The 22,786-nt window shown below is 60.0% G+C and overlaps 3 protein-coding genes and 1 non-coding gene across 6 annotated transcripts; 1 reads left to right on the forward strand and 3 right to left on the reverse strand.

Moving 5' to 3' along the window:
* The first annotated feature begins 964 nt into the window (after window positions 1-964).
* GNG14 (G protein subunit gamma 14) lies at window positions 965-1,428 on the forward strand. Its single transcript, XM_049789065.1, has 2 exons — window positions 965-1,094; window positions 1,202-1,428. Exons 1-2 carry the CDS (start codon window positions 1,002-1,004, stop codon window positions 1,325-1,327), a joined length of 219 nt encoding a protein of 72 aa, XP_049645022.1. The 5' UTR covers window positions 965-1,001; the 3' UTR covers window positions 1,328-1,428.
* Window positions 1,429-1,814: 386 nt separating this feature from the next.
* Window positions 1,815-6,704, reverse strand: FBXW9 (F-box and WD repeat domain containing 9). The gene is made up of 10 exons (XM_049788912.1): window positions 6,293-6,704; window positions 4,782-4,921; window positions 4,560-4,688; window positions 4,057-4,169; window positions 3,884-3,975; window positions 2,583-2,731; window positions 2,390-2,503; window positions 2,183-2,272; window positions 2,037-2,102; window positions 1,815-1,954 (listed from the first exon to the last, which is right to left on the reverse strand). The coding sequence occupies exons 1-10, from the start codon at window positions 6,702-6,704 to the stop codon at window positions 1,880-1,882; spliced, it is 1,380 nt and encodes a 459-aa protein (XP_049644869.1). The 3' UTR covers window positions 1,815-1,879.
* Window positions 6,705-9,492: 2,788 nt separating this feature from the next.
* Window positions 9,493-19,341, reverse strand: TNPO2 (transportin 2). Of its 3 annotated transcripts, none has more exons than XM_049789288.1 (25): window positions 19,245-19,341; window positions 17,923-18,034; window positions 17,410-17,485; window positions 17,173-17,322; window positions 16,353-16,459; window positions 15,701-15,834; window positions 15,513-15,594; window positions 15,300-15,422; window positions 15,079-15,197; window positions 14,465-14,525; window positions 14,212-14,377; window positions 13,974-14,126; window positions 13,402-13,627; window positions 13,025-13,196; window positions 12,830-12,916; window positions 12,623-12,730; window positions 12,375-12,533; window positions 11,767-11,854; window positions 11,469-11,567; window positions 11,001-11,096; window positions 10,715-10,820; window positions 10,508-10,607; window positions 10,344-10,418; window positions 10,120-10,251; window positions 9,493-10,038 (listed from the first exon to the last, which is right to left on the reverse strand). In XM_049789288.1, the coding sequence occupies exons 2-24, from the start codon at window positions 18,019-18,021 to the stop codon at window positions 10,144-10,146; spliced, it is 2,694 nt and encodes an 897-aa protein (XP_049645245.1). In that variant the 5' UTR covers window positions 18,022-18,034; window positions 19,245-19,341; the 3' UTR covers window positions 9,493-10,038; window positions 10,120-10,143. The 3 variants fall into 3 exon arrangements, with proteins under 3 accessions (XP_049645245.1, XP_049645244.1, XP_049645246.1); XM_049789287.1 differs by lacking the exon at window positions 19,245-19,341 and adding an exon at window positions 18,700-18,718; XM_049789289.1 differs by having other exon boundaries at window positions 9,494-10,038; window positions 10,715-10,790.
* Window positions 13,283-13,353, reverse strand: LOC126031434 (small nucleolar RNA SNORD41). The gene has a single exon (XR_007503309.1). It is a non-coding gene; the product is annotated as a small nucleolar RNA SNORD41 (small nucleolar RNA).
* Window positions 19,342-22,786: the final 3,445 nt, after the last annotated feature.

Genomic DNA, 22,786 nt, shown 5'->3' on the forward strand with positions numbered 1-22,786 from the left:
CTTGGCCGGGAGCCGGCGATAGGGCTCGGAAAGGACCACTCGGCTGTCTTGCTTGAAGTCCAGGGTTCAACATGTCACCCCAGGCCCTCTCGGTGCAGCCCCGCACTTGCCGACGCGTCTCCCCAGGACCTTCGTCTAAATGTGACAACCATGGGGGTGTGCCCCCCCCAGCCGCTTCCCACAAAGAATCCACGGGTCATTCTGAGAGTTGCTGGGAAACGGGTCTGGGGAGTGGCTTCAGAATCCCCTTTGGTTTTTGGTTGTTGTTTTTGGGTCACACCCGGCAGCGCTCAGGGGGCTCTACGCTCAGAAATCGCTCCTGGCAGGCTCGGGGGACCCTATGGGATGCCGGGGTTCGAACCAATGCCCTTCTGCATACAAGGCAAACGCCCTACCTCCGTGCTATCTCTCCGATCCCAGAATCCCCTGTGACCTGGGGAGAGGGATGGTAGTTCTTGGTGGGGGGACAGTCTGGAGGTGATGGGTCCTGAGTCTGACTCTGGTTGTGGGGTGGGAGACGCTGGGAAAGGGCAGAGGAAGCCACAAGCCAGAGGGTAGGATTGGGGGTGGATGCTTTCTGGTGAACACAGCCGGAGGCCTGAGGCCCCCCCCCCCGAGCGTGTGGGGGGGGGCTTATAACTGGGTAGCTGGATTAGCATAGGCTCTACCCCCACCAAGCTCTTGAGGCCAGAGGCACCCCGGGGCGGGGACCCCCTCTGCCCGCAGCAGCTGCAGCTGGTGACATTTCCCTTGGCCGGTCCTGGCTTCAAAGCCCCCGCAGGGGTCGAGGAAAAGGAGGGGGCATGGGGGAGCCCCCGCGGGGTCGGGGAGAGGGAGGGCTACAGGGGAAGCCGCTCTATAGCGGGCAGAACCAGCGACGCTGAGGGACAGAGCAGCCTCGCTTTGCACCGAGGTAGGTAGTCCCAACAGTTCTTGGGGTACACCTGAGGACTGGAGTTTGGGGGTCTCACTGCCTCTGACCCTGCTTCCCCATCTACCAGATGTCAGGCAAGGTGGCCTTGGGCAGCGATATAGGGCAGGCCCGACGAGCGGTGGAGCAGCTGAGGATGGAAGCAGGCATAGACCGTGTAAAGGTGAGGGTGGGCAGGTGGGTGAGCCTCGGGGGAGAGGTCTGGAGTGGCGGGGGAGTAGCAGGGAGATGGGGGGGGGGGCCACGGGGCTGATGGACGCTGCCCTGCAGGTGTCCAAAGCGGCTGCAGAGCTTCTGCAGTTCTGCACGGAGCAAGCCAAGAGCGACCCTTTCCTCGTGGGCATCCCTGCGGCCACCAACCCTTTCAAAGAGAAGAAGCCTTGTGCCATCCTGTGAGCTGGGGGGGGGAGGGAAACAGTGGAGGGCCCCAGAGCCCCACAGAGCCAGTAGTAGCCCCTGAGCATCACTCCCAAGTGTGCTCAATCCCAAGTGTCACTCCCAAGCCAAAAATAAACACGCAGTGAACATCCCTGAGTGTGGCTGGCATCCGGGAGCCAGGGGACACACATAGCAGGGACCGGACCCCCACAGAAGAGGGAAGGCCTCTCCTGCCCACACTCAGCTTATCGTAGGCACCTCCTATCATTCTCTGGTGGAGGTGTGAGGGGTGGTGACCCCCATCCTGGTTCCAGGGGTGACTGTGCAGCACAGTGGCCAGGGCAATAATACAGTCGTTTATTCCAGCTCCTGCCCGACTGCTCCTCCGGACAGTGAACACTGGAGAGTGGCCCCACATCCACCCTCTTGAGACCACAGCCCAGTCCTGTGGCCCAGACACAGACACCTCTTGCCCTAGGCCTGTGAGGCTGCAGGCAGAGAGAGCACCAAAAAGGGGGAAAGTTCCCCAAGAAGAGAGGCCACTGGGCAGGTTGGTGGGTGGCAGGTTTCTCAGTCCAGCAGCCGCCACACCTCCAGTGACAGGCCCCCTGAGGCAGCCACTACCAGGTTGCCATCGGCACAGATCTGGGGAGAAAAGGAGAGGGTGTGAGGGGCACTGGGGCAGGCAGGCAGGACTGGGGAGGGGGCTCTGGGGGCAGGGCCTTACCCCATTCAGCACGTTGTCATGGTGGCGGGTGCAGATGGTCTTGGGGGGATCAGTGGGCAGGTGGACCTGGCGTAGAAGTAGTAGGTCAGGTGGGCCTCAGGCCCCATGCTGGGGGTGCATATTAGGTGGGATGCGGGTATCCTTACCCGGAAGGTCTTGTCGGTGGATGTCGTGTACAGGGTCCCCAGTGAGTGTCTGATCCCCGTGATCTGAGAGCGGTGACCCACGTCAAAGGACTGCAGGGGTGGAGGGCCGGGGATACTTAGGTCCAGGGTCCCCCATCCACCACCCTAAACCCTTCGCACAGCTGCCTGTCCCCTCTCCCCTGCAATTGTGTATGGAGCCCCACCTACCCGGATATGCTGGAAGCCACCCTGGTGGCTGGAGAAAACGTGCAAGGCGCCCCGGTTGTCACCAGCCCAGAGCTGGGGCTCCTGGTGGGACAGGCACAGCAGGTAGGAGTCGAGCTGTGGGAGGGTCAAGGAGGCAGGTGAATGGTGCCACGCGGGGGCTCGGGGACCCCCCCCCCACATTCACAGACCCCACCTGCAACCGCTGTAGGACACCGTGGTTGCGGCGGTCAAATACCACCAGTGTGTGGTCCTCGCTGGTGGACACGATGCGCTGTTCGTCGGCCAGGAGCGCCAGCACCGCGCTTGAGTGTAGCCGCTGGCTGTGCAGCAAAGCAGGGCCCACTGCAGGAGAAAAGGAAGCCAGGGTTGGCTTCGTTCCCACTGCCGCCTTCCTTCGAGGGTCCCTTCCTAACCCTTCCCACCTGGGACTCTGCATAGGGTCAGGCTGCTGGGTGCCCCTCAAGCCCACACTCCGGTCCCTTTAATAATGTTCTCTGCACCAGCTCCTTCCACCACTACCCGTCCCCCCAGACTCGGGTAGCTGTGATCCTAGAGGAGCAGATAGGGAAACTTAGGGTCGCTCATGCTTGCCTGGGTGGGTGCATGAACTCAAAAATGGTGGGTACAACTAGAGAGTTTGGTTTTTTTTTTGTTTTGGGTCCACACCCAGAGGTGCGCAGGCTTGACTCCTGGCTCTGTGGTATGCAGGGGTCACTCCTGGTGAAGCTTAGGGGACCCTATGCAGTGCCAGGGATGGAGCAGGGGACTGATTGTGTGATGGCAGCACCCTACCTCTATACCTCCCCCAACTCTAAGGCATCGAGAATTGAAGTATAGCTGGAAAGGTGCCTGCCTTGCCCACAGCCCATCCCAGTCAAACCCCCAGCGTGAAACAGGGTCACCCATTGCCTGTCAGGAGTGATTCCCAGGCACAAGGTCAGGAGTGAGCCCTGAGCACTGCTGAGTGTGGTCCCAAAATCTATTGGCACTCGGATTACTCCTGGCTTTGTGCTCAGAAATTACTCCTGGCAGGCTCAGGCTACCCTACTGGATACTGGGCTGGTCAAGTGCAAGGTAATTGCTGTACTATTTGCTCAGGCCTGTCAAAAACATTTTAATAAAGAATCCTAACCCTCCGGCCTGGAGAGATAGCACAGCGGCGTTTGCCTTGCAAGCAGCCGATCCAGGACCTAAGGTGGTTGGTTTGAATTCCGGTGTCCCATAGGGTCCCCCATGCCTGCCAGGAGCTATTTCTGAGCAGACAGCCAGGAGTAACCCCTGAGCAATGCCGGGTATGGCCCAAAAACCAAAAAAAAAAAAAAAAAAAAAAAAGAATCCTAACCCTCCTGCCAGGCTGCCCTCCTTACATTGGCAGGTCCCTCTCTGCCCTCCCAGGTTTGTTCTCTCCCCCCTCACCCAGTCTACAGTGCACACCGCCCCCCCCACAGCGATGAGCACCTCATTCCCCCCACCTGCCCTGTTGCCCTGGCCCACCTCTGGGGTCATAGACGGACACTTTTTTGTCATAGCTGCCAGCCACCAGGACATCAGGCAGGTAGGACAGGCACAGCACAGCCGCCTTGCCCCTGGGGACACACAGACCACCAAGTTGGAGCACAGCTGGGCTGGGAACTGCCTCCCCCACCCCAGCCCAGGACCTGCCTCACTTGATCTCGCCAAACTGCTGCCCATCGGCTGCCATGTCCCAGAGCTTCACGGTGCTGTCCCAGGAGCCCGAGCACACACGGTGGTCCACAGCTGCCAGTGACCACACCCAGCCCTGGGGGCAGCCAGGAGCTTCAGGGGGGACCCAAGGAGCTCCTCGCACCCAGAATGCTTCAGGATTTCAGACAGTGGGGAGGGCACTTATCCTGCATGCAGTCAACCCAGGCTTGTTCTCCAGCACCCCATAGGATCCCCAGAACACCGCCAGGAGTGAGCCCTGAGTATAGAGCCAGGAATCAGACCTGAGCATCTCTGGGTATAAGCACCCCTCAAATAAAAAGAACCCTAAAGGGAAGCATCAGGCCCAGGAGGAAACCATAGGCAAGGCCTTGGGATGGCCCAGCCCTGACCTGGAACAGAGAAACTGAGGCACACTGTGGCCAAAGCCCAGATTGGGCTTGAGTTCACTTCCTGGCTCTGTACTGGCCCCAACCTGGCCTCTCACCTCGTGGGTGCTGTAGGGCTTCGAACCCAGGGCTTTGACCAGCGCTTGGCTGGGCTCCGGCCCAAGCTGCCGCAGATCCCACAGGTTCACATTGCGATCGCGGGAGCCAGACAGACAGAAGGACCCGCCCTGGGTGGGGAAAGAGGCGGGTGGGGTCAGGGCCTCCCCTGGCCACACCCCTACTAGTCCTGCGCCCCCACCCATCTCAGCACTATGTCTCACCTCCAGGAGCAGCACGGAGTCAACCGAGGCTATGTGGCCGTTGGCCAGGCAAAAGTGCTCGGCGCAGCGCCCATCCTCCGCCCAGCGCGCCAGATGCTGCTCCAGTTCCATGCAGGCGCCCGGCCAGTCGAAGTCATCCTCTGGGGGGGGGGGGGCACAGAGCAGGGTCCCCCGGGGCAACGAAGTACGTCCACGTCCCAACCCACTACCCAGGTGGCCCTGTCTGTGTGGCTCAAAGAACTCGCCTGCACCCCCCCCCTCCACTTTGAAGGAGATCCACATTCGTGTTGAGTTGGACCCATTCATCTCTCTGCACCCCCACTTGGCACTACTATGCGTCCCAGTTTCAGAAACTGCAGAGCTGGGATTTCAGGCCATGGAGTCTTTTTTTTTTTTTTTTTGGGTCACACCCGGTGACGCTCAGGGATTACCCCTGGCTATGCGCTCAGAAGTCGCTCCTGGCTTGGGGGACCATATGGGACGCCGGGGGATCGAATCGCGGTCCGTCCTAGGCTTAACGCAGGCAAAGCAGGCACCTTACCTCTAGCGCCACCGCCCGGCCCCAGCCATGGAGTCTTCTCCCGCCCCTTGTAAGAGCACCCCAGAACCTTCAGCATAGCACAGGCTAGGCACCAGCTAGGATTTCCGTTCCTGCTTCCTGCCCCAGCTGGCCCCAAAAGAGGCTGTGAAGCTCAAGCTAATCTTTGTCCACCAGGCATGCCAGCAGCAAGACACAGATTTGGGGTTTGAATGAGGTCTGGAATAGCATCAAGTTATTAAGCAGCGACAGATCAGAGACCTCAAGGGACAGAGGAATGACCTCCTGTATCTGTGTGGCCACCAGAACCTGCCACTCCAAGCCTGGGTTCTGTGCTGCAGGCTGAGCTCAGCAGGGTTCAGATTCTAGGATGAGGGCTGGACTGCATGCCCAGGAGCTCCCTGGGCTCCATCCCTGGTACCGCTGGGGTAGCCCGAGGGCACCCGACACACACTGCAGAAAATAGATTCTAGGGTTTGGGAATGCATGGAGATGGGGAGTTAATGCGCTGCCTGTCATGCACGAGGCCTGACCCCGATTCTTCCCCCATGATTAGTCCTTTGAGTGACTACCTGAGCACTGACAGGTGTGGCACTAAATTCCTCTCTATCTCACACATAAACACCCCAAAATTCCAGCACTTGCAGGGCACAACCATTGTAAGCCAGAGGACTTGGGTTTACAGAGAGTCCCAAATACAGATTTCTAGACCAGAGACTCACATACAGCTTCCCCCATCTACTTTCCAGACTGGGGCTACAGAGTCTTTAAGCCATCAGCTCCCCCCAATCTGAGGATATCTGGATTGGGAAAACAGGACCCCCAGGCTCCCCCCACTCCAGATTCGGGGATCTACCCAGAAGCAGGGGGCCATCGGCAGCTCCTAGTCGGCTCCTTCCACTCCTGGGACCCGCACCCCACGCCGGGGCTCCCGCTCGCGCCCTCCATTCGGGGGAGCCGGAGTCGGGCGCACCTTCCACCACCGGGTAGCGCGCTCGGACCCGCCGCTGCGCGCGGAGCCTCCAGGTGACCCGGTCGCGCACCAGGTCGCGGAGCGCGTTACACACGCGCGGCAGGACGTGGAGCACCAGGCGCGCGTCGAGGTAGGCGCAGATCTGGAGCAGCAGCTCGGGGGGCAGGCTCAGCAGGCCCGGCTCCCCCGCGTCGGGCCCCCGGCGCGCCGCCCGCACGTCGGAGTCGGGGTCGGGGGCGAAAGCGGCGGGCGCGGGCGGCGGCGGGGCGCGGGGGGCCGCGAGCCCCAGCGGCGGCGGGCCGAGCACGCGGGCCACGTACGCCGCGGCCTGCGCGTCGGGATCGGACTCGGGCTCCTCCGAGTCCTCGTCCCCGGCGCTGGGCACCTCGCGCGGTCCCGGGGGCGGCTCCATGGCGACCGGTGGGCGCGGCCGGCCCGGCCCGGCTGTCAGCGGCGGCGTCGCGTCGCGTCCCGTCGCCTAGGCAGCGCGGGCCGCACTTCCGGCGCAGGTTGATGACGTCAGCGAGGACCCGGAAGCGCCCGCCCATGTGGAAATTGACTTGAAATCGCTGGACTCGGCCGGGCCCCAGTTGAGCGCACTTTCTGGGTTGACGTTTGGCTTTATTTTGCACCCACCGCCCGGCGGTGCAGGGAAGGATCACGCGGTGCTGCGGCTCGGATCCGGGGGTCTCACAGTAGCTGCACCTGTCTGGCCATTTGCTCGCACTTTCCAAACGTGTCTGGACGGCTCGGAGAATGGGGTTCTAGAGGCGGCTTACTATTGCAACGGAGGGGCCACTGCCGGAAGGGTGTTTGCCTTGCTTGCGGCCGACCTAAGTTCAATCCCCGGCATCCCAACGAATGTGGCCCCAAACCAAAACCCAGGAAAAATAAAAAAAGCAAAGGACTTTGCTTAGAAGCCCGGCAAGCCCGACAGCGTTGTGCATTCAATCCCCAGCACTGTAGGTACCTTGGGCCCTCCCAGTAAAAATAACACTTAGACCCTTTTGTACAGCTGTGATTCCCAAGTGTTTTCTCTTCTGTAGCCAGAAACTTAATTCTTAGATACGGCCTCAAATCATGGTTGGAAGTGTTTATGGGACTGGGGAGACACACCCAGGGTGCTTAGGAACTGAACTTGGGTTGGCCACATGCAGAGCAAATATTTGTTTCAACTCCTGATAACTGTCGGGCCAGTAAAAGCCTCTTTTGAACCAGGCAGTTACCAAATTCAGGAAAATTCAAAGAATCGATCTTCTGCCCAAGCTGATACCCACCCACAGGTCTTTTGCTCAAGGCTCATCTGCTGCGTTTCAGTCCCCCCAAAGAAGCCATCCCCCTCCCTCCACACCCAACAGTGCTCAGAAAAAATCAGTTCTGGTAAGGGATTGGGAAGAGCATATACAGTGCTGGGTCAAACCAGGGGCTACTGCAGCAAGGCCTCTAGAGCCCTAACAGTAGTACATTCTCAACCGCTCCCAGCTGTGTTTCTGCTTACAGAGACAAATGGTTTTGCTAGTCCTCTGGGCCCACCTACAGTGATCCAAGCTCAGGGCCAGGAGTTAAGTCTGAGTACAGCCGGATGTGGCCAAAAAACAAACTGAAAAGAACAAATCCCCTTAATAAAGCTCCTAGGGCTCTCTTCTACACCCGTTTCTTTTTTTTTTTTGTTTGTTTTGTTTTTTGGGCCACACCCGGCGGTGCTCAGGGGTGACTCCTGGCTGTCTGCTCAGAAATAGCTCCTGGCAGGCACGGGGGACCCTATGGGACACCGGGATTCGAACCAACCACCTTTGGTCCTGGATCTCTGCTTGCAAGGCAAACGCCACTGTGCTATCTCTCCGGGCCCACCCAACTGTTTCTTGATCCAAGGATGGAGCCTCAAACACCTTCCAACTTCCCAGACTTCACCACACCCTCCTTTTCTACTTTCCAGCCAAGGACACAGGAGAACAGATGCAGACGAAAAGTTTCACAAGAAACTGATCTTTACTCAACAAAGTTCTACACAAGTGGACCCGCACGCCCCGCGGGCGCCAGTCCCCAGCACAGCACGGCCACACATGGACAGAGCCTGGAACCCGCGGGAAAGGGTGGGGATGGGACTGCGGGCCAGGCCAGGCCGGGGTCCGCAGCCCTGTGCACGGGAGAAAGTGGAGAAGCTGAAACTTCGTTGTGCAAAAATCAACCGAAAATAAATTAAAAAATTAAATATTTTTCTTTAAAAAAAAAAAAAAAAAGGAAAAAATAGGCAAACTTGAACCAGGCTCTCCTTTCCTTCCCTGACGGTGGCTGAGGGACCACCCCAAATCCTGGGTCCCACCCAGTCCAGCCGACCAGCCATCCACACACCCAGGCCCCAGCAGGGGGTGTTCCAGGGAACTGGAATTACCAGCAAATGAAACGATCTTAATAATCTTTTTTCTTTTTTTCTATTTTTTTTTCTTTTTTCTCTCTCTTTTTTTTATTTATTTTTTTTTTACAAATGGCTTCCAGAGACCTGCTGGAGTTTCACTGGGGGGCAGAGGGGACCCTGCCAGGTGAATGGAATGTGAGGTGAGCACCTGAGGCTTTGAGGCAGGGCCTTGCTCTGACCGAGAAGACCCCAGCCAGGCCCATGGGGATGAGGCCTGGGCCTCAGGATGCCGGAATCCAGCTAAACTCCCCCATTCCCCCCAAAGCCTCCCTGCAATTAAGAAAGCAGGAGAGGGAGGAGAAAAAAAAAGGGAAAAGAATGATTGATAAAGGCATTGCAGGGCCATTTTCAGGCTCATGCCAATGGGGAACAGCCCTGTCCCTCCCCCTAGGTAGGGTCCCCCAACCCAGATGGCTCCCTGGCATCACTGGCTTATGGTGGGGTGTCGCGGCCCAGCCAGGAGCCCCCTTTCCTGCCATCTGGCCCACGCCTGGCCCCTGTGTTCCAGAAACGCTGAGAAAGCGCCGGCCCGTGAGCACTGCTCGCACTTGATGGGCTGCTGGAGCACGATGGGGGAATAGAAAAGGGGTGCTCTGGTCACCCCAGCAGCTTCGCTTTGCTGGGCCCAGTGGGGAGCACACGAGCAGCGCAGGAAGTGTGCGGGGCAGGTCCGTGAAGCATGTGTGCGTGCTGACTGCGAGGGGGGCCCCCCCCGACAACCGCCCTCAACCCCCGAACCCCGACCCTCCCACCCACCCCACTCACCGCCCTTCCCGGCGAAACAGCGGAAGCTTCTTAAACTCTAGGGTGCAGGTTTACGAAGGCCTTACGGGCTAACTCAGGGGGTTCACTAATTCTACTGTCTCCATGCAGTCGGGGAAATAGGGGGCGGCTAGCCTAGCTTGGCTGACGGCTGCGCCCACACATGCGTGTGGCCACATGTGTACATGTGAGCATACATGTCTACAAGGACCCCCCTCCCCACCTGCTGGCCCAGCGCCTCACCCTAAGCTGGTTCCCCTTGGCATGTGATGCCTCCCTCCCCCGGGGCAGGGCCCCCCCCATGGGCTGCCCGAGGGGACCCTATGTCAGTCTGGGCCCCGGTCAGGAAGTCCCACCCCCCTCCCGTCTATCAGATGAGCGTGGAGGCCCCTCCCACTTGCCCCCCAGCACCTGGGCTGAGCAGGCGAGCCGGGGAGACGGCCCGGAGAGCACGTCTGCATGTGGGGCCCTCTCTCCTCCCAACCCCCCTCGACCAAGGGCTTGGCGACTTCTGGGCGCAGCGCTCTCCCGCCCGACGGACCCCTCCGACGACGACGCAGACAGAAACCTGTGGGATGGAGGAGCTCAGGGTCTTGACCAGCCCGTGTCCCCACCACGCAGCACCTGCCCACCCGTGGTCCCCCTTTACCTGGTAGTCCCCCCGCTAACTTGTCTAGACCCCGTAGAATGCGGCCAGTCTTTCCTTGAGCAGCGGCGGGAACTGCTCCGAAAACTGCTGCCAATTCTCCTCCCCGACTTGGTCTTTGAAGCCGTGGAGAATCTGGGGGTGGGAAGGGGGTAGAGGTGTTGAGCGAGGGAAGGGGACCCCGGCAGCCAGGCAGGACCCCAGGTAGGCTCCAGGTGCTCACTGACCTTGTAGAACATGTCCCGAAGATCATCCTTTGGGCTCACCCAGGAGGCCACAGCGTCACAGAAGAAGATGAAATCCTGCGGGTACCCCGGGAGGAGTGAGGGGAGCCTCGCCCCCATCCCCATGCTCGACACCTCTCCCTGCCCTGCAACCGGGCTGCCCCCACCTGCACCACGCCCCCGGGGTTGACGCCGATCATCATGCAGATGCCCCGGAAGGCCGAGTCCTTCTCTTCATTGTCCCGAATGTTCCTGAGCGAGGTGCACCTGCAGGGTGGGAGGGACAGTCTGCAGGGCACAGGGGACCCACCATGCCACAAAGCACCCTGTCCGGGTCCTGGCGCCCCACCGAAGTAGCAGCAGCGGACACCTACCACGGCCGGATGAACTGCTGGAGCATCGGGGCCACCTCTTGGGGGCACACGTAGCCCAGGCGGCCGATGGTGATGGCTGGAATGGCAGAGGGATTCGTCAGGCGACCTGCAAGCCCGAGCGGCCCCGGGACGGTACGTGGCAGGGCCTCGGCTTCAAGGCACCAGCACACACATACACCCCGCCCTGGAAACCCAGGGGTTCGAACCGCTCCTGCTGGGTGCCTCTGTGGGGTCCCATGGAGTGTCTCCCAGCAACCCTGTCCATCGGTACACCTGACACCCTCACCTGTGTTTTCCAGAAGTGTCTTGGGCGTGTTGGGCCTGTTGATGATCTCCACCAGGTTGTTGAGGACCATCTGCACGTAGGGCTGCATCTCAGCACCTGCAGGGCCAACCCGAGTCAGGGTCGTGCAGGTAAGCCCCGGAGCCACAAAAGGCTTCTTGGGGGAATCCCGACACCCCCCACGCAGGACAAGCCTCCCCGAATCATGGAGGGGCACTGGGGCAGGAAGGGTCTCAGCCTCCTGTGGGTGCAGGATAAAGGAGAAAACTCTCCTGGCTATTGGTCAAGAGTGACAGGGAATGGCCCAATCAGAACAGGCCTTCTGCCCGTGAAGGAGCCAATCACAGGTTGCCACAATCCACAGGCCCTAAGGAACAACAAGGCCCTCCTTCCAAAAACCTGTCAGTCAGGCCAAGTCCCCGCCCTCAGGAAACAAACTGGCCAATGGGGAAGGCCGGGCGGGGCACTCACCCATCTGCATGCAGATCTCCCCAATGGCCCAGGTGGCGTTGTTGCATACAGAGATGAACTCGGGGTTCAGGTTGGTGCCCAGGATGGGCATGAATTCAGCTGCAGGGAGAGGGGAAGGGTGCTGAGCAGTGGGGTTGGGGCCAGGACCTGCTCCTCAGTGGGAACTGGAGGCCCCTCAGACAGTACGAATACAACCGGGTGCGGTCACAAGTGAAGTGTCCCTGGTGGAGTGTCCATCATAGGAGGCCAGGTCTGGGGTGTTGGGTGGGAAGTCCGGGGTGGGGATGGGGACACTCACCGATGCAAGGCTTGACGTGGATGAAGCAGGCTTTGGTGAGGTCACCCAGGAGCGCAAAGGAACTCTGCCGGACCTCGGGCATTGAGTCCTGGGGGTTAGAGGAGGGTTGGAGTAGCAGATGGCTTCCCTCAACTAGGGCTTGGGGTTTAAGGTGGCGGAAGACGCAAGGTGGCTTGGTTCAGGTGCTGCCACAAAGCAAAGCAGCAGTCTTTGGGGTATGGTGCCAAGAATGGACACAGCTAAGGCACATGCAAGATCGCTTATGTTCATCACCGGCATGGATACCGCCCAAAGAACTGACAGACAAACTGCGAATCCACTTAGTTTGTACTTTGGACCCCATTCCAAACCCATCGGTGCTCTGGGCTTTCTCCTAGCTCTGTGCAAGGGATCATTGGCTGGGGCTTTCGGGGCTCAGGGAAGCATCAGTGTGGCCGTGTGCAAGACAAGCGCCCTTCCTATCCTACTGCCACATGTTCTCAGGGCCCAGCAGGGAGGGAACACGAGGGGAGGGAGCCTTGATTTCTCATGAAATTTTCCCAGGGAGATTTGCTTCTCATCCATCAATGCAGGTCTTGCTCAGGGGCTCCGAGAGGGACCACACCCACCTGCATGCACTGGAACAGCAGGGTCATGATGTTGCTGCGGGCCACCAGCTGCTCCACATGGCCGCCCAGGCCCTCGGCCAGGCCGCTGAGCAGATCCAGCGCCACGATCATGAAGTCCTTGTCGGGGGCCTCGTACTGCTCCGGGTGCTGCGTGTACATCTGGGGAAGATGGGGCCGTCAGGGAGCAGGGTGTCAGTAAGGGCCCAGAAACGAGGCGGGGCCTAGGCTAGGGGATGGGGCCGGCTCACCATGGCCTGGGCCAGTGTCTTCTGCACCAGGGTCACGCAGCGCTGGTAGACCGGCTCGCAGTAGGGCAGGAACCCGCTCTGCAGGGCAGTGGCCACGGAGGACAAGCACTGGGAAAAAGGGACAGAGCTGTGAGCTGGGGCGTGGGGGAGGGGCAACAGAGGGGTAGGGTGTCCAGACTTCAGGGCCCAGAGGGTACGCCCCTCTACCTCCAGCAGGGGAAAGAGGTCCTTATCTTCATCCTTAAGTTCATTCCACTTCTGGATCAGCGGCGGCATCAGCTTCTGGATGTACTCCTATGGGGGGAGGCGAATTAGGGGGGGTTCTGTGCTGTGAGAGGGGAAGACTGAGGGGGGCACGTTCCCTCAGCCCTAGCCCAACCACCTGGCCCCAGGAGGCCTCACCGGCTGGTTGAGGTGGTGGCCCACCGAATCGGCCAGAGTGCCGATGGCGTCGTAGAGGATGAGCAGGTTCTTGTGCTGGTACTTGCCGAATGCGAAGACCAGGGTGTCGAGGATGTAGCTGAGGTAGGGCACCAGCTCCGTGCACGCCTCCTCCTCCAGGGTGGCAAAGGCGCTGCGGGGAACAGGGCGGGGACTCAGTGGGGACTTCGGCGGTGGCGGGCGGTAGGGTGGGGGGTGCAGGGCTGCATGGGGTGCCCTTCGGATCAGCCAGTACGAATACGAGAGAAATCAGCGTGAGGTCAAGACTCAAGAAATGTCATCACTTCCAGAGGGCAGGGGGACACAGGGGTTGGTGGGGAGACAGGAAGTTCGGTCACCTGCAGGCCGCCTCCTGCACCCTCTTGTTGCCATCCAGGATGCGCTTGAGCAGCTCGGTCATGAGGGGCTTGAGGTGCATGTCGGGGGGCTGGCTGACCACCCAGTGGGCGTATCGGCTCAGCGTCCAGCAGGCGATGGAGCGGACCAGGGCCTTCTTGTCGGATAGGCACTGGATGAGGTGCGGGATCAGCTCGGGCAGGTAGGGGACCATGCCTTGCATGCAGCCTGAGGGGAAAGACAGAGGGGGACGTACAACCTGAGTCATGCTCCCACCACACACATATACCCCATTAGGGAGGGAGGCTGGCCAAAGCCTAACAGCTGAGGAAACCGAGGCCCAGAGGCCTGTGGGACTAGCACAGCCATATGGTTGGGGCCAGTTATCGTTCTTCTTCCGGCTGAGTTCTGGCTCAGGGCTCAGGCAGGGACAGAACTGGGGCTGTGGCCAGCATGGCAGTTGGACTCTCTCTGGGGCCTGGGGTCCAGGGAAAACGGTTCCTGCCTCCCACCGCAAACCTCAGCCTGGGTGACTGGTGGGGGTCCGAGGTCAGAGGGCAAGGCAGCCACTCACCCTCGGCAATGGCGCCCAGCACCAGGATGCCCGACTCCTTGACCACCCACTCAGGGTGGAAGAGGAGCCCCTTGAGTAGTGGCAGGAGATGGGGCAGAAGCTCCTCCCGGAAGACGTTGGCCAGGACGTCCAGGGCAGCCGCCGAGCACTTCCCTAGGGAGGACAGTGGGCACGTGGCTCAGGAGGTGTGTGGCCCGTCCCCGCCTGGTCCCTACCCCACCCCTGGCTCCCAACGCACTCAGGTTCCAGTCGGAGAGGGCATCGTCATCGTCGTCGTCCTCCGCGTCCTCGGATCCGTCGGGCCGCTCGGCCTCGTGGGGCAGTGTGACGGTGCGGGACTTGTGGAAGCGGGGCTTGATGTCCTGCTCACTGTCAGGCACTGCCTCGTCCTCTTCTACGTCACCCTGCAAGGGATCCCAGGCCAGAAGTTGGCCCAGCCTGGCACACAGACCCCAGAGGCCCGGCACCCCCTGCTATGGCCAAGCGCCCACCTTCAGGAGTATAATGTCGATCTCCGAGTACTTCATGCCATTCACCAGGATGGGGATGAGCCTACAGGAGAGGCATTAGGGGCTGAGCAAGTCTGCAGAGGTTGGAAGGGTGGGGGGGTGGAGTGGGGGAGGTGGGGTGTGGAGGATGAACAGGCTTTTGCGTCTTTCTCCAGGGCTGGTACCCTGTACGATATGTGGCCAAAAACCAAACCGAAACCAAACAAAGGCCAACCCAACAACAAAACGCAAAATTCTCAGGCTAGAAAGATGGTTCACAGCTCAATTTGTGCTCCAGTGACTGGGGTTCAACCCCGAGCCCTGTATTAGCCGCTATAAGCCCAGGGAGAGAAAAGAAAAAACGGAGGGGCCCCTGGACACCACCAGGTGTGCTCTCCAGGACCTGAAGAAAGCAAATAGAAAACTCATGGGAATACAGCTGACACAAGAGGCGGTGGCCTGAGCATGCTCAGACACTTTGCACATCCTCAGAGCACTTGGATTCAGCTAGACCTGAAGCTGCCTTCTCTGGGCCTGGGAAAAGTTCCAGATGGCTGAGAGGTCAGCCTCAAGCAGGCAAGCAGGCAAGCAAGGGCGGGGAAGCACCAGGCACTCACTGGACCAGGTGGGACGCCAGGACCTCCTTGCAGATGGGCTGCTCGGCCAGTGTCAGCCAGAACTCGCAGGCCTCCAGCGCCACGTTCTCGTCGTGGTCCTGGGTCCTCTGCAGCATGTACTGAGGGCGGGATGGAGGGAGATGTGTGGACTTCTGAGGGGTTACTGGGAGAGTGGGTGCCCACCGCCCACCTGGTTTGTCCGTGGCTGCCTGGGCCCGTACCTGGATGATGCTGTGCATGTGCGGGATGAGCCTGTCGATGCGGACCTCGAGCAGCATGACCAGCGCGCGACACACATTCTTGCGCACCTCCGGGTCATCGTCCACCGCCAGGGCAAACAGGTGCTGTGGAGTAGGGGCACAAGGATCAGCAGTGTAGGGAGAAGCAGACTCCTGGTCTCTCACCCACCCAGTCCTGTTGGGGGGCACCCCCACCTCGATGAAGGTGTCAATGTTGTCCATCAGCGCCTGGGCACGGTCCATGATGAACTGGTTCACGCAGGCGATAGCGTGGGACCTGTCGGGGTGTAGACGGCCAAAAGGGTTAGGGGCTCTCACCTGCCTGTCCACGCCTCTCCCCTTCAAACACCCCTGCCAGATCCTCTTAGGAACTCTGCACCCACCGGATCTTGGGGCTGCAGTGTTTGAAAAACTGCAGGAACTTGGGGATCATGACGTTGAGGGGCCTGTTGAGGGCATCGCTGTCCAGCAGCTCCGAGGAGTCCTCACAGATCTTTTGCAGGGCACCGAAGGCTCCCTGAGATGCAGAGGGAAGAGGAGGGAGAAGTGTTGTATGGTGGATTGTGTGTTCCACAATCCCCAGGAAGGGAGAGGGATTCCCATGCCCCTGTCCAGGTAGGACAAGAGACGCAGGTCCAAAAGCAACTCCAATGCAGGAAATAATCCGCACACAGCCAGGAAGATAGAGCAGGCCAGAAGCTAACTCTATAAGCTGTTCACCCACAAGCCAGTCACTCCACCACATGGAACCAAGAGCCAAGATGATCAGCCCCATCCAGGCTGCCTGAGTAGCCTTTATTAGGATAAAACAAAGCCCACCCCCAAGGGGGGGGGAGACAAAGCAAGATGAGGCAATGACGAAGTATCTTTTTAACCAGGAAAACCAAAGGAACCAATTGAGAGATAGCTAAATAGAAGGAATAATCAAATATGAGGACCAATCCAAAGGCCTCTACCAACTCAGGAGAAAGCTGCTGGGCACAGGGTTCCACCCACCCACCAGTAGCTCCAGCCTCCCCACCTGTTGCTGCCTACCTCGCATGTGTTATAATCCTCGGAATTGAGCAGGTTACACAGCTGGGGCAGCAGCTCGGGCCACATCTGGAGCTCCCCCTTGGATGCGATGGTGGTGATGAGGATGCCTGGGATGCAGGAAAGGAGGCGCAGGCTCAGGCGGGGTGCAGGCCCATGCAGGAACACCCAAACATGCACACGCGCACAGCCAATCAAGGCCCAGCAAGAACAGAGCTGTCCAGGGGACACCTCAGATGGTCTTGGGAGCTTTTTATTCCTCTTCTCATTGAGTTCCAGAGCCACATTGGGCAGTTGCCCAGGCCATCTATAAGCAGCCCCACAACAGAAGCCCCACTCCCAGTACTGAGCCAAGTGGGGCCCAAAAGCAAATCCAAAAGAACAAGCAAACACAAGTTGCAAGCAAGAGCTTTTCGCAAGCAGTGCTTTTCGGGACCACAGACTACAGAGGTGAAGGGCCAGAGCCAGAGTATGGCTGGTTGACTGGGTTTCATTCCCAGCATCCCTAGGTTCCTCTGAGCAGCACCAGGGGTGAACCAGGAGGAACCACTCCCTGGGCAATGTCAGGTGTAGTTCAAAAACCAAAGAAAGAAAAAGATAAAAATTCTGAGCATGCCCACTCACCTTGGACCCAACAGTCAGGAAGGTTGGGGGACCCCAACACCTCTGTCAGAGCTCACCCTTCTCCCCACGCTCTGCAAGATTCTGGGACCCCCTTAGCATGTGTGGGTACTGTTTTACACACACACACAAACCCTAAGCCGACAGGGCATTTTCTGGACCTTGCTGTGCCTCAGTTTCCCTATCGAGCCCCGGCCCTCACCAATGGTGGCCCGGATGAGGGAAGATGCATCGCCAATGTTGTTCAGACACTCCTGCTTGATGAAGTCGGCTACAGGTGGTGGGAAGCTCTGGTAATGAGCCTTCACATTGTTCTTGAGGATGAGGCCACTGAGGGAACGCGTAGGCTCATCTGGGGGAAAGAGGGAGGGCACTCAGGGGAGCACTAGAGCGTGGGGGACTATTGAGCAGAATGAACAAGGGGTGCCCCAGCCGGTACCTTCAGACTTGAGTCGAGTCAGGACGAAGATCAGGTAGTTGTTGAAGTCTGGGAACTGGTTCAGCTGCTTGAGTTTCTGCCAGGTTGTTAAGGAACGTGGAGCGAGGGTCCCCTCGGCCCTTCACCAGACCCGAAGAACCAGCACCTGCGTTCTCCCCGCAGAACCCCTCTGTCCAGCACAGTTTCAAAGTGGAAACATGCAGGATGAGAACCTAAATGCCCTACTGGCTTTTAGTTCGGGGTACCTGACGCCAGGGCCTGGGAATCCAGGTGGAACATGCTCTGTGCCCTGAGTGAAAACCTCAGCCCTGCAAATTTGGTGATTTTTAAGAGAACCTGGTTAAAGGGTGAAATTCCAAGTGTGAAATCTGTACAGAAATCAGGACACCCCCAGGTTGGAAGCCACCTCCCCCACCCCACACATCCCACATGCTAATTCCTTAGCCTCAGCTGCTGCCCAGTGTGGTGGGCAGTGCCCAGCCTGGTGCCAGAGCCAGCCGGCAATAAGGATACATCCTGGACGATGCGCTGCGTGGCCGTGTTGGGGGACTGCGAGTCTTTCAGCAACTGCAGGACCTGCTGTAGGCCCTGCTCGTCGGGCTGCCAGTCCATGGTGCAAGGCGAGCTGCGGGGAGGGGTTGGGAGCTGGGGTCAGAGCTGGGGCCCCAGTGCTGCACCTCCCCGAGGGCTGGAGAACTCTCGGGTGAACGGACAGACGGACGAGGAGCCTGCAGCTAGCTGCAAATTTGCGGCCTGCAGGCGGCGACGAGGCCAGGCCTGAACCTCCTTCCGTCCCACACGCTCCCCAGGCCGCCCCCGACGTTTCGGTTTCCCATGCAGACCAGGGCCAGGCCTCAACCTCCGCGATCCGGGAGGGCTTTTTTCCCTCCAGGCCCACCTCAGTACCGGGGAAGGAAGGGGAGCCCGGGGAGCTAGCTGCTCGTGGCCGGGGCCGCCGCCGGAAGCTCCACCTTGTCCTAAAGCCCAACCCCAGCCCCAGCCCGGCCGCCTCCTGCCTTGCGTCTCCCCAGGCGCAGACTCCCAGGGGTGCTCTGAATCGCGCCTCCCAGGCTCCCCGCACCTCCAGGCCCAGCCGGAGGGGAGAGGCCAGACGCCCCCTTTCCACCCAACCTAGCCGGGTGGGCGATTCTCTTCCACCGGGGCCCGAAGCAACAGCCCCCAACCCCAAGACACACATGCAAGGGTCCCCCAAACCTCTCCAGGCCGGCGTCCCCTCCCCCCAAGGCACCCCAACACATGCTGGCGCGATCTAATCTCCCCGAAGCTCACCCCTGAGCGAGTTTGGCCAATCCCCGGCTCGATCCCCCCTCTTGGAGCCGCAGAGGCCCCCCAAGTCCCGTCTCTGCAGCTTGGCCGGCCGCCCCGCACCTCCACCGACCCCCCCACAGCATGACCCCCCAACGGAACCCGGACAACCCTCCAGCCCCCCGAACTTTGGCCGGCCTGCCTGGCGGCTCCCCCGAGCCCGAGTCCTCCACGCGCCGCCCAAACAGCCGCCAGACGCCTCGGGGTGCTCGCGGGGGTCCCCGAGTCCGGCCCTGATCCGCTCGCTCCCTTCCCAGCCCGCCCCCGGCCGCCCCACTCACTGGCCCGGTTCCGGCCGCCCCGGGACCTGGCCCGGCTCCGAGGCCCCACCCCTCCCGAGGCCGGCCCGGGGCGGCCGGGTCTCGGGGCTCCGGAGAATCGGGCCCCACCGAGTCCAAAAGGCCTCTGCCCGGGCAGGCGGCCGCCCCGACGCCCCAGGCCGCGCGCGGCGTAGCCCAGACCCCGGAGCTCCGTGCGGGTCGAGCCAAGCCCAAGGCCCACTCACTCACCCGGCCCCGGCGCCAGGCGATCGGATGCTGCGCTTCTCCGGAAGGAGGGAGCAGCCGAGGCAGGAATTTAAAAAAAAAAGAAAAGAAAAGAAAAGAAAAGAAAAAGAAAAAAAGGGAAGAGGAAAAAAAAAGAAAGAAAGAAAAAGAAATGCGGCCCGGGATGTGCCGCGACGGCTTCCGTACGCCGTTCAAATGGGTCCGGCCCGGCCAATGGGAAGGCGCGGTCGTCGCACGTGACCCGGCGGATGGGGTCGCGGGCCCCGCCCACACGGAGTCACGTGACCGGAGAGTCGTCGGCTCTCTGGGTCTCTCTAGGCCCCGGGTCCTCCCGCCTCTCGTCTCCTCCGCGTCTCCCGGTCGGTCTGACAGCGGGAGGCCCGAGTTGGCGCGCACGTGGTGCCTCCCGGCGTGGGCTCGGCCCGGGAACTCGGCCTGGCCCGGGCCTCGCTGGTCGCTCCCAGCTTCGCCCTCCCTCTCTTCCCTTCCCGGCCCTGCCGATGCTGGGATGCAGTACAGGATGGACCAGCTTGGGGATTGCCGAAGCAAGGGCTGGCTGAGCGTGGGGGGCTCCGGATTCCCGGAGACAAAGGGAGGTGCGCCCGCCGGCTTAGGCTCCTGCGGAGACCTCGGCCACACTGGCGGCATTTAGTTTCCAGGACGGCTGGCAATTCTTACTGGCCGTGGGCGGGGGGAAATACACACCTCACAAGGATTTAGTTTTCAAACCAGCGAATACAAATCTAAGGCTGAGCCCAAGGCTTAATTAAATGAACCCCGTTCTCTGCTCGAGCCGAGCTGAAGTGGGACAGCCCAGGGAAATCTGGGCAAGCGTGGCCAGGCCAGGCAGGGTTTCTGGGTGCTTCTTGTGCCATCGGGGCAATAATAGGGCGCCTTTTCCTTCCGTGGAGTAGAGCGGCAGCGGCGGGAGGCGCTGGGACGGCGGGGCTTGGAGGTTCCCTTTCCCGAGTGTAGTTTGCCAGGTGGAGATAACGGAGTTAACCATTACCGGCCCACCGATAGAGTATTGTTTCTTGAAAACGTGAATCATTACCGCTCAGGTCTCAAGGCCGCCCTTTCCCCCGTCACCACCCCCTTCCTAGAACACTTGCTGAGTCGGCCAGATCTTGTCCCAGAGGGAAACCCAGCACCGACCGACTTCTCAGCGTCTGGAGAGGGAAAGAAAGAGTCCCTAAAATTTCGGCCCTCGCTTGAGGTAGGGGGACCGGCTTTTCGGCCTACTGCCCGTTGCCAGTCATGCTCGGCATGGTTAAAAGCAGACCCTTAAGACGCAGGTTTGCTAAGAGCCCGATGGCGCCTAACTCCACTCCGAGGAGACAGACAGCAAGAGTCCATGAACAAGCCACCCAGGGCGCCACGCCAGTGTACAGGAACGAGCACAGCGGCATCCACGTGGGGGAAAGCGGCTGACTGCGCCTGCGCAGGCCGCGAGGACTACAAATCCCGTCATGCCTCTCGCGCGCTTCTGGCTGCGCTTCCGGGCACCGCAGCGCTTCCAGCCTGGCGCGCTCGCGTAGTAGCGGGCGGAAGGAGGGTCCGAATGCATAAAGCCCAAGCAAGGGCTATGGTGTTGAACCCAAGGGAAGGTTGTGAGTTAGACACCGGGGCTGAGCTGGATCTGCAGGTTGCAGGCAGAGAGGAGTGGTTTGGTATGGTTCTTTTTGCACTGGAGCGAGTTGGAGATGCAGGGGGAGTGTGGTCAAGCCCAGGGAACCCCATTACTAGGTCAAGTCTGCAGGCGCCCCGTGGGGGCCTTGAGGGACAGCAGTGTCCAGCGGGTTCTGCTGCCTGTTTGGTCCTCCCGTGGGGGCTCCCGGTGAGTTGGGTAATGAGTCATCCTGGACTCCCCTCCTCCTCTCAAGCAGACACTGACCTTTCCAGCTGTCTCTTCCCAGGCAGCCCTCGGGCGACCTGCAGCTCACTGTACTGCTGGGAAAGCTCTTGTGTAAGAGAAAAGCCGCTGCCGTCTGGGACGACCTCAGAGGGACCCCAACGCAAAGCTCAACGGTTTGCATCAGAGGCAGCTTATGAGAGCTGTGCAGGTGGGGACCCTGAACATTGCCCTCGCTTGGGTGCACCAGCTAACAGGCACCACAGTCGTTGGGAGTTTCGAAGCATCACTGCACAGGTCGGGCCAGGAGAACTCCAGAAATGGGGGCGCCCCATAGCCATAGGCTCCTCTGCCTCCTGACACCCCAGAATAGAGGTTGAGCTGCTGCACAGCGACCTAGTTCTCCTTTCATTGCTTTAGTAAAAGATCCAGGTGAGCGCAGGGAGGGTTGCTAGATAGGAGGAACTGCCAGAGCACTGGCTCCCCAACCTGCCCTAAGGTTAGAGACACCACAGGGCCATGTTCCCCCAGGTCTGTGACAGAGAAACCTTTAAGCCCTCCTGGGAAAGCAGTCTTGGTTTCTCCTAAAACTCAGCCAGATGCCAACATCCCACACACCCTGCGCCCCTCCCTCCTTCCAGGATTTAGGTCAAGTCAAACCAGGGACAACCCAGACCCCCGCCTTTCCCATCTCCTTTTGCAGATGTTTTGTTTTGGGCCCTGGAGGTCCTCAGGATTTACTCCTGGGTGTGTGCTCAGGAAGCAAACCCGGGTCAGCCACGTGCAAAGCAAGAGCCCTCCTATCTGCTTTTCCATTTTCAGGGTACAGTGCCAGCTGTAAGGGCTGTGTTATGCTCGCTCTAGTTTGACACCCACACACACAGCTGGCAGGACCATGAGTCTATTTGGAGGCTCACGATTTGTGGACTCCCACCCGTAATCCTGAAAGGCTGGATCTAGCCCAGGCTGAGGGCAGGCTGGGGCTACCTGGGCCTGCAGAGGACCCAGGGGAGGCCTTGGACCTGGGCCCAGGCTTGGGAGCTGCTCCAAGTTCTGCAGCTTCGAGAATGACTGGGGGTTGGGAGGGACACAAGGACAGCCCGAAGCCTTGGTGGTGAGCAGGCAGCTTTTGGCCACGCAGGACCAGCCAGTGGGGCCAGGAGGGCACAGTGGTGCTGAAGCCCTGCCTTAGACAGCCTGTGCAAGTATCATGTTCTACAAGTGACAAAGACAGGTCCTCAGTGGAGCCATGGAACCAGGCCCAGTCTCCCCAGAACTAGCAGGCAAACTGGCCCCTACGAGCTGCAAACCCAGTGTGCCCACATTTATTTCACATCCAGAAACCAGAGGATTGCACTAACCAGAGAAGATGCAGTGGGCAAGTGGGCCTAAGAGAGTATTAGGTAAGGATCCTGCAAATTCACACGCTGCCAGCACGTTCCAGCCCACCCCATTGAAAACATGCTGTTTCTTCTTAGCCCTCACCTTTTTGTTTTGTTTTGTTTTTTGGGCCACACCCGGCGGTGCTCAGGGGTTCCTCCTGGCTGTCTGCTCAGAAATCGCTCCTGTCAGGCACGGGGGACCATATGGGACACCGGGATTCGAACCAACCACCTTCGGTCCTGGATCGGCTGCTTGCAAGGCAAACACCGCTGTGCTATCTCTCCGGGCCCCTTAGCCCACACCTTTTAAA

The sequence above is a fragment of the Suncus etruscus genome, chromosome 15 (genome assembly GCF_024139225.1).
Source record: "Suncus etruscus isolate mSunEtr1 chromosome 15, mSunEtr1.pri.cur, whole genome shotgun sequence".
Taxonomy (NCBI): Eukaryota; Metazoa; Chordata; class Mammalia; order Eulipotyphla; family Soricidae; genus Suncus; species Suncus etruscus.

Excerpts from the sequence above, each read along its gene's own strand:
- GNG14 (XM_049789065.1), top strand. The coding sequence starts at position 1,002 with ATGTCAGGCAAGGTGGCCTTGGGCAGCGATATAGGGCAGGCCCGACGA. Across the intron at positions 1,095-1,201 it reads CAGGCATAGACCGTGTAAAG|GTGTCCAAAGCGGCTGCAGA; the intron begins GTGAGGGTGGGC and ends GCTGCCCTGCAG.
- FBXW9 (XM_049788912.1), bottom strand. The coding sequence starts at position 6,704 with ATGGAGCCGCCCCCGGGACCGCGCGAGGTGCCCAGCGCCGGGGACGAG. Across the intron at positions 4,170-4,559 it reads AGCCCTACAGCACCCACGAG|GGCTGGGTGTGGTCACTGGC; the intron begins GTGAGAGGCCAG and ends GGCTGCCCCCAG. Across the intron at positions 1,955-2,036 it reads ATGACAACGTGCTGAATGGG|ATCTGTGCCGATGGCAACCT; the intron begins GTAAGGCCCTGC and ends TTTTCTCCCCAG.
- TNPO2 (XM_049789288.1), bottom strand. The coding sequence starts at position 18,021 with ATGGACTGGCAGCCCGACGAGCAGGGCCTACAGCAGGTCCTGCAGTTG. Across the intron at positions 17,323-17,409 it reads GACTCGACTCAAGTCTGAAG|ATGAGCCTACGCGTTCCCTC; the intron begins GTACCGGCTGGG and ends TCTTTCCCCCAG. Across the intron at positions 10,419-10,507 it reads ACCCCGGGGGCGTGGTGCAG|GATTTCATCTTCTTCTGTGA; the intron begins GTGGGGGCAGCC and ends GGGTACCCGCAG.